The sequence below is a fragment of the Parasteatoda tepidariorum genome, chromosome 10 (assembly GCF_043381705.1).
Source record: "Parasteatoda tepidariorum isolate YZ-2023 chromosome 10, CAS_Ptep_4.0, whole genome shotgun sequence".
Classification (NCBI taxonomy): Eukaryota; Metazoa; Arthropoda; class Arachnida; order Araneae; family Theridiidae; genus Parasteatoda; species Parasteatoda tepidariorum.
In genome coordinates, this window is record NC_092213.1 from 63200212 (window position 1) to 63210102 (window position 9891).

Consider the following 9891-nt stretch of genomic DNA (forward strand, 5'->3'; position numbering starts at 1 on the left):
ATTAAGACGATACTTTTTTTCTCAATGTAGATAAATACCATTGCGTAGAGCAATTTTTCAGCCATTATGGTGACTTATTTTCCTTATGTAACACAGATGCAGGCTAGTTTAATCAATCAGTCCCCTGTCTTCTGCGCTCCGATTTTAAAATTTATTAAACTTAAATGAATCTACAAATTAAATTAGTTTTTAGTGACTCTGTGTGATCACCTACTTCGCAATCCCCCTAGTTCAATACCTCCTAGAAGAGAGAAGGCCTCAGCACGGGTTACCATAAACCAGAAAATTGATCCTATAGTAGTCCAAACTTACTAACATCTTTGGTATTTCCCCCACTGCACAACTTAGTAGTCCGAACGTAGTGACATCTTTCTTATTTTTCATCAACTGCGCAGTTTATGCTCGTTACGGCGGACAACTAAATTGATCCGTGCTGAGGCCTTCTCTCTTCTAGGAGGCATTGCCTATTTACGGTTCTGAAGAGGTATCATAAATGAAAGATAATACAAGTTTAAATGAACTACAGAAAGAAGATCAAATGCAACTTTTTTTTATTGAAATTTCAGACTGATGTAAAAAGTCTTAATCAACCTGGTGGTGCAACCACAAACCTCCCACCTTCTCCGCCACCAGCATGCCAATAGGGTTGGTGGTGTACAACTACAGCTTGCGCATTTTCATCTTCAGCGCTTCTGTTCTCAAATCTCACCACAAAGAAAAATCGAACTTCTACATTCGGCATCGGAGTCAACACTACAAAAAAAAAGGTAATCATAATATAACCATCGTTGAACCACTGACCCAATTTTGAGTTCACGACTATCAATGTTCAACTCCATAGCCTTGTAATTTTGTATCCAACCCAGAAGACAAGGGAACTCCTGAGTTAAGCAACGTTACAAACTAGCCTTCGTGCACTTTTTTGTATGGAACTGACCCGAATTTACGATACATAGGAATAAAAACCACGAAAACCTCCCTCGGTTAGCCTGACGGCAAGGGGACTCTAACCCATGATCCATCTACCACTGAGGATATTGTTACGTCAGCACTGTGGTCGATGCGAGCCGTGTGCGGGACTCGTATAAACCAGCCATCGTTGGGGTTCGAACCCGGTTTACCTCATTGGAATTTTTACGCTCTATCCCCTGAGCCCCCAAGCCTTAAATATAATTATAGGCGAATTAATGAAGAAAAAAAGAGATGGTTTACCAAATGTAAAACAATTCCTAAAACCCCCCAAAAATATAGAAAACTACCGACTTTCCTTTGTGTTTAAGAGGACACTATACTGATGGAGAAACATTCCATTGCAAATGCTTACATGTAATTTTAAATTAAATTGAAAGAGTATACGTCATGCAGTGCTTCTTCCACGGCATAGTACGCGGTACGGTACTTTCATTTACGTCGCTTTACAGCTGCACAGTGGGTTATTGGTGACGGTAAGGGAAATGTGTTTGAAGATGATCCAGAGACGACATACATGAGTCACGCCCCATTATACAGGGAGGACACACTATCCATCCAGCCGTAGATCGTAACCTGAACCAGAGTACCATCAATCTCCAATCCAGTACCTCCAGAGGTTTTGATTTGTACCTCGGAATTTGGAGGGCATTGTGACCTCGACAGATTTAGCGTGCACCAGTCACCACGAGGAGTCTTAGGCCAGCGGGGATCAAACTCACGACCATTCGGACATGGGTGCAACGCCTTACAAGCCAGGCTGGCCCAGCCCCCTTCCACGCTATAGCATCCTCTTAAGAGGCGGTGAGTGAAAAAGCTCGATATTTAATAATTAAAATTGAAATTTTATCACATATTTTTATTCGGAAGACTTTTGGGGTGATGATTGCCTTTCTCATTGAATTTTCATTTTGTTTTATTATTATTATTATTATTATAAATTAAACCATTTAGAAAACTAAGCGAATTTCAACGAAACGAATTTTCATTTCCATTTATTTTTTTAAACCATTTAGAGAACTAAAGGAATTTCACGTAAAAAAAAAAAAAAAAAAAAAAAAAAAAAAAAAAAAAAAAAAAAAAAAAAAAAAAAAANAAAAAAAAAAAAAAAAAAAACGAAACGAATTTTCATTTCCATTTATTTTTCTAAAAAACGCTTCAAAAGAGGCATGCATCTACCTACTAAAACATTAAGTTTCGTGCAGCTATCATGCTAGTAATTTGTGATTGTTAGCTTGTTGTTATTATTGTTATATTGATTAAATTTTTGAGTCTCTCAGTTGGCGCAGTCGGTTAAGGCGTCTCTCACACCGTTAACATGGAGAGTTGGTGGTTTTGAGTTCGATCTTTATGACCGACAAAAATTACTTCTTTATCTTTTAAGCCATTTTATATGTAAAAATAGATTTAAATCAGCGCGTATAGGCAGTCAGGTGCTTGTTAAATCTGCGTGGCTAAAAGTCTTCGTGTTGGTTGTGATGTGGTAAATTTAGAAAGAGGTACCGGCTCAGGCACTATCTACCGCGTCTGACCAGGGTCAAAATTGCATGGCATTCCTACCATGGTCGTTTAAAGATAGAGCCCCCAAAAAATGGGGCTAGAGGTTTGGCCATGGTTAGGTGATGATGACGTTTAAATTTTAAGATCTAATTTTCACCAGAAAATTTAACGGAAAATTTAATTATAGGTTAACATTAAGTAATTATATAATCTTAAAAAAAAGAAAGAAAATTAAAGCGATAAAGTAATTTTCCTCAAAAGGAACTGAAAACTTTTAATAACGAAAGCTTTATAAAATATAAGCCTTTTCATAACATTCGAAGAAGTCAATTCAATTAAATAAACGGCGGGATTTCATTCAATATTTCCACTATTTAATTTGTAGCAAAAAACTTAAGTTTGGCGAGAATTGACTTTTGACGCCACTACTTGTACGATCAAGATTGCAAGATAAAAAAGAGCAATAAATTTTTCAAACTGTTAGTATTAAATGATAAATCGTTTGAAGAATTTATGACACCGACAGTAGTACTATCAGCCAGATTATCGTTTTTCACAAAATCGGAATCATTCTTGAAATTATATCCGACGGAATGCATCACTTTTTTTACAGGAAAAAAAAGTTCCTAATTTTTCCTCTCTTCCTTTTTTTAACAAGTCCAAAGTTAATATTTAAAACCCCTTTAAAAACTTTCTAATTCTGATTATTTTGAAAAATAAAAAAATAAGTAAATAAAAAAATTAAAAAAAAGAGAGAGATTGCAAACAATGATTTTTACAATCTCTCCTTCCTTGTTAATGATAAAGAGTTTTAGAATTATAGATTAAAGGTGTTTAATATGGAATACCTTGTATCTTTAAGCTCCGAGATAGAGTGCTCACTTTCCAATGAATCAATAAAGGTCGAAATCCCAGCGATAGTTGATTGACGGTTCCTGGCTCTCATCAACATTAATGTTGAAGTAAAATATTTTTCTTCCAGCAGATAGTGGTAAGCAGATCATGGGTTAGAATGGGTTATCAGATCATGGGTTAGAATGGGTTATCAGATCATGGGTAAGATCATGGGTAAGATGCTGGCCATGCGTTAGATCATTGGCTTGATGGCGTGCTAGCAGTGTGATGCTTTAATTCTTTACTTTCCATGTAACGCAAATGCGAATAACAGATAGTCCTCCACGAAGACTAGTTTGTTTTAATGATTGATCCAAGAGTTCCCTTGTCTATTGGGTCAGGATCAGAATTACTAAGTTACAGAGTTAGACAGTGATTGTCCTAAACTCGAAAAAGGATCAGTTGCTTAAAAGCCCGGTATAAAAAACGATAAAAGTTTACAAACCATAAAACTGCTCGAAAATATGATTAGGAAGAAGTGAAAAATGTAATTATTATTTTACAAATTATTTTACAGTGTTTTTACTTACATACTTATTTTTTTTAAATGCGATAAATTAATGGAATTTATCGCATTTTATTTTTTTAAATGCGATAATTTATTTTTTTAAATGCGATTTTAAATGCGATTTTATTTATTTTTTTAAATGCGATAAATTAATGGAAAGCAATAAGAAAATAGTTTTTTTTCCCAGGGACAAGTAATGAGTTTGATATTACCACGCAAAGTTTGAATTTTAATTACCACGTATAATGAGTTTGATATTACTGTTATGAACCTTATTGGGAATATGCACTGGCAAAAATAGTACGGGTCATTTTCATTGAATTCAAACTATCTTAAAAGAGAAAAGGAAAATAATACCCATTGGAAGTTTCAAAATACAACTGCTTTCACATATTTTAATATTTTATTATTACTAATGTATATTATTATTATATTTCTTTTTGTAAATCTTTATCTTATTTCCAACAAAATAAGTACACACATAATCATTGTTATTTTTACTCTCACAAATGTCTTTCAAAAATATAGTTAAAGTAAAATTAAAATCTGAAATATAATTTATAATCCAATAATTTGTTTCTGACTAAAAGTATTATGCAATTTTATGTAATATTGCATGATATGTGACAAGAGGAGGTGGATACAGAGAATGGTGACACTTTGAGACAAAAAAGAGATCAAAATAATTAAAAAATAGTATATCCTTCATGGACAGTCCCTTGATGTTCATGCATTGATATTAATTAAGAATTAAAAAAAAAGAAAAGAAAGTGAACGCTATAAATAATAATTACTCACACCAAAGAAGGAAAACAAAAGCAATAGAGTAAAGTAAGCTTCCTGCGATGGTATCCCAAAGTCCAACTTCACTTATGGGAAATTCATAATCTTCTGAGGTTATAAGACGAATTCCAGGTACAAACGCAACTTTCTGGTAGATGTTTTTCAGAATATCATCTTCAACCGAATTATCTGTAAGAAATGAAAACAAAATCACTAAACTTCATTATTTTATTTTATTTTATTTCATAATCGTTGTTGAACAGATTACCAACCTACCAATGTTCAACACCGTAGCCTTGTAATTTTGAATTCAACCCAGAAGACGAGGGAGCTCCTAAATCAAATATTGGGACAAACTAGCCTTTGTGGTATATTTTTTGGTAAAACTGGCCAGCATTGACGCCATATGGAGAGGAAAAACACGAAAACCTCCTACGATTATCCTAACGGCAAGGGCACTCTAACCCATCATCCGTCTATTACGCCAGCAATGTGGTTGGTGCGAGCCGTTTGTGGAGTTCGTATCAACTAGTGAAAGCTGGGATTCGAACCTAGGAGGCGAGAGCTCTATCCCCTGAGCCACCGTGGCTCAGATATATACTATTTCTCGTAAAAGGGCAAGCTCTATCACCAGTAATTGGTATGACAATATGACCCTGGCACCGTTTATGTTTAAAATTTTTTACCATTATTGGAACACGACGGTTTCAATCAAAAAGAAACACATAAACAAAATAATAATAACAACAACAATAATAACAACAATAATAGTAATAAATCTATATAGATAGTATCTCAGCGGTGTGTGTAAGGATAGAGGTGAAAACCACCCCCAAGAAATTTTAGATTTTTATCAACTATTGGCTGATTAGCTGTAAATTTGAAGTAAAAAAAAAAAATACAAAATTTCAATGTTCCTTTGTTCAGTCTAGGTGGTTATGGAGGTTAAAGCTCCATTACTTCATTGTTTTAAAATTTTACTGAACACTAGGATTCGATTCCCGGCTGTGGCTTGAAGCTTCAGATCGATGGGTACCAAGTTGTCTGGGAAGTAAAGGTGGTCGAGGAGCAATTCTAACCAATTTACCCCCCTCATGCTGTTGGAAGAAAAGTTATTTATGGGGCTAAATTATATTTATTATTCCTAATTGCTAATTTAAAAATCAAAAGGAAATTGTTTATTATTTTAGAAATTCATACTGTGAGGCTAAAACCTTCAGAAATTATAATAATATAGAATTACGAATAAAGTGACAAAAATTCTATCAATATCTGAAACTTTATTTTAATGATCATAATTAGCTCCTGTTCATGATAATCGTGATTGTGTCTCGTTTTCAACTCTTTTATTTTTTTATATGCCCTATAAATTTTATTATTCGAAAAATAAGAAAAGCGCAGTTTTTAAGACCTATTTAATCTACAGTCTGGTACTACGAATCCTCATGAGAAATTGTGAATCTCGAGATCTCTTTAATAATTCGAATGCTGCCCTACTATAGACTAGTAACCATACATTGAGAACAAAAGTGTAGTCAAAACTACCATAATATGGAAAAATTTACCATCTTTCTGGCTGAAGGCTCTATTAACGATTCCCTCAAGTAATGACTTTGGTAAAAACAATTAAATATGGTTTTAATATATATGTGGTAAAATTTAATAAATGTGGCAAAAATTTGGTAATTTTATCATGATACCTAGGAATATGACATAAAAACAATTTATTTGGTTCAATTTATTTTTTAATTTGCATTTCTTACTAAATGTTTGGTTATACGAACTTATAATTTTGAAAACCAGAATTTTCCGTAAACTAATACTATAGAAACGGAAGAATTGCCTAATGAATGGTTTAAATTCTATCTATTTTGGTTATTGTTACAATAATTATGTTTTATTTTCCCTTTTTTTTTGCCTGAAATAATATTGCCATACAGTACGGTAATTTTGTCAAAATGATTTTCTTTATGTACCTTAAGGACTTACAATTACGATATCAATCGAGTTTAAAGCGACTAAAATCGTGACTTCAACAATTAAAATTTAGTTTGAAGGCTATTAAATTAATTATCAGTCCGTATGTTAGCAAAAATGTCTTCGGCGATCACCTACTTTTTTTTAAATTACTCTTTCCTAAGATAAACCACATGTGTGCTTAAAACTTTACTACATGGCGTCATGTAAAATAAGTAAATAAATTAACAAATAAAAAAAAATCTCAATGGTGCACAGCTAATTTTAAACAATATATTATTACAAATAATATTGATTTTTAAGATTGCTATGCTTAATTATACACTTCATTATTTTTGAAAAAGGGTTCGTGAATTAGGAAGATGTTAAATGTTAAAATTAAATAAAGGAGTATAATTAATTGAGTATGCTTACCATTACCAAACCAATGTTGATTTATGGATTCATAAGTCTTTATCAAAAAATAGCTGCCAAGAATTAGTGAAATGACTGAAAAAAATAACATTGCAATTGAACTAAGAGTTACAACTTAAAAAAGAAGTTAAAAAAGTTCTTAAAAAAGTTTTTAAAATGTATGTATTCTTTTGAGCTCTTTTTGCTTCTGTATTATGCAAAAAGTATACGAAAAAAGCTCATAAATCTTCAGTATAAAACAAGCTTTCGAAAATGTATTTATCTATTTTTTCATATTACTTATAATATTAGTATTCAATTTAATTTTTTTACATTTTATTTTGTACAAAACTGTTTACATATCAGTTTGGCTTAAAAATTATTTTACTATTAATGTTTGAAAAACTTAAAAATTTTCTCAAATAAAAATTACACATTATACCGTTTCATTATTATTAAAGAAATTATAATTAAATTATTGAAAAGTTCTACGAATTTATCCAACATATTACGTAGTAAAATAGCTAAAATATATATGTATTTTTGGATTTTATGCTGCGATCTTTAAAAAGTTTTGAGGAATAGAATTTCAAAGTTCGAAAAAACGTGAAATAATTATTATGGAGAAAAGAAAAATTCTTCCAAGTTTAATCATAACTTGAAGTTTAATATGAGAAAGGAAATGAAAGCATGGTTTTTCTTGTGTTGTAAAAAATTTAGATAAATATTATTTTTTTCAAAATTTAAAAAAAAAAAAATCTGGGCAGCATTTTATTTTTAAATAACAGTAAAAATTTTTTTTATAATAATATATCAACTTCTTACAATAAAAACTTTTAATATTAATATTTTTTTAAGCTTTTTGTACCACCTGAACCCCTTCAAAGGGAAAACTACTTATAAAAAACCAACACTTTATTTTCATCTTTTAATTATAATCTTTCCCTGACTAGATAGTTCAAAGTATAAAAATTATTTAAAAAATAGTTTTCTCTTACCTTTTTTGAGCAATTTATTTTAAGTTGCTCTTAAGACCGAACTCGATTATCGAAAGGGTGGAGACGAGAACGGAAAGCTCTAAATATACTTTTAATCCTCATAATTAAATTTTCACAAATAATGATGAATCCTTACTCTATTTGGCAGTATCTTTTTGTACATGTAGAAAAAAGGATGCATGTTAATACATGTTTCGATGCATGTAAAAACAATTCGAGGTATTAAGTATGCGGTATTTTGGATTCATTATAAATTTTTTCAGGCAAAATTATGCCAATACAATTCTGCAATCAACAGTTTTTGATCGGTACTTAAATAGCATACAGTTGCCTGTTTTTTTATTTTTGATAAGTATCTTTGCTTTTATGCAATTAACATTAAAAGAATTTTTTAACGTCATCCAAATCGGTTTTCATCAAATTAAACTGTAATAAGATTAGATTTTTTTTTCTAAAAATATAAAAACTGAGAAACGAAACGTGTAGTTTCAAATGGCTTACTGTTGCTGTTGTTTTCGTGGGCCATTAGGTAATAGGTGCGATTGTTCTTGCTCTCCAGTGGCGCCATCTATTGCCAAGAATTCGACTTCTGCTACACTCACACATCGCATACGCTTTTAGAGCGGACCCATTCATACATCCATTCATTCATCCACAGATTTATGTAATTTTGACCTGGACAAGGTGACGATCAATCTCTAATTCAGCATCCCCAGAGGTATAATTTGTTATGGGAACATGGAGGATTTTATGACCCGACTGATTTATCGTGCACCAACACCATTTACTACACGGAGAGTCTTTGGCAGGCTGGATTTGAACTCCCGTTCTCATGAACGTTAGTCCAGCGCTCTGCCAACCAAGTCATCCCGGACAAATGACTAACTAAAAAACTATAAATCGCATCATTTAATTGTCGTAAAGTTAGGAAGAAAACTTCATAGAAATTCTAGAAATTATCAAGCCCCATTTCTCCTAATCTAAAAAAGGTACTCTCTATTTTATACTCTTTTCGAAAGGTATTGTGCTGTCTAATAATACTATACCATCAAAAGTTTATTACGTGAAAAAAAATATCAAGAAAACACAAATTAAAAATGCAACCTAAAGTTCAGGATGGCGAGGGTAGAAACCTCTTAAAGGTTATAAGAGGCTAGAAACCTCGTAAAGGTCTTTTATATGCATGAATTTAAAAAGATAATCCATTCTTAAATTCTAATTTAATAAAAATTTTGATAAATTGACTTACAAATCTTTCTAAAACCATACATCTGAACCATGTTAAAATTTTGAAAGTGAAATCTGAAAACATTTAGATAACTTGACCTGACTCAAATACTCCAAAAATTTTGAATGTATCAAATAACAATAGAAATTTAAGTCAATTAAAATAGTAACAATTAAAATACCAACAATGATACAGCCATTGTTTACTACTTGTTCTTTTAAACTTTTTTCATTTTTACATTCTTTAAATATGACTCTTTAACAACAGCAATGCCTAAAACTTTTTTCATTTTATTTTGTGCTTTATGTGAATAAAGGAAATAATAATATGTAATAATTTTAATAATAAAATAAACGGAAGCGACTAAAGGTACTTTTGATTAGCAATATTTTAAAATTGTGTCTCAAATTTTGTCAAAGGTAAATAAAAAAACAATCTGATTACCAGGCGGTCACGGAGAGTGTAAAAAATTTTGTATCAATTTAAGGCAAAAAGTACTGGAATTTAGGATGCCTGTATTTTTTGCCGTAAAATCCATTTTTACCTTAAAATTTAGCGGAACAAAAAAAAAAATCTGATATATATACCGCAACTCACTGCAACTAAATAAATACTATTATAAAAACTACAGAATAAAATTT

General features: G+C 31.4%; 1 protein-coding gene across 1 annotated transcript; it reads right to left on the reverse strand.

Moving 5' to 3' along the window:
* Nucleotides 1-540: 540 nt before the first annotated feature.
* Nucleotides 541-9389, reverse strand: LOC107453039 (uncharacterized). Its single transcript, XM_016069699.3, has 4 exons — nucleotides 9272-9389; nucleotides 7046-7120; nucleotides 4670-4843; nucleotides 541-753 (listed from the first exon to the last, which is right to left on the reverse strand). The coding sequence occupies exons 1-4, from the start codon at nucleotides 9300-9302 to the stop codon at nucleotides 587-589; spliced, it is 447 nt and encodes a 148-aa protein (XP_015925185.3). The 5' UTR covers nucleotides 9303-9389; the 3' UTR covers nucleotides 541-586.
* Between the last annotated feature and the right edge of the window lie 502 nt (nucleotides 9390-9891).

Coding starts and splice junctions, on each gene's coding strand:
- LOC107453039 (XM_016069699.3), bottom strand. CDS start 9,302: ATGGTTCAGATGTATGGTTTTAGAAAGATTT. Junction 4,844..7,045: donor TCAACATTGGTTTGGTAATG/GTAAGCATACTC, acceptor CATTTCTTACAG/ATAATTCGGTTGAAGATGAT. Junction 754..4,669: donor TTTTGTTTTCCTTCTTTGGT/GTGAGTAATTAT, acceptor TTTTTTTTGTAG/TGTTGACTCCGATGCCGAAT.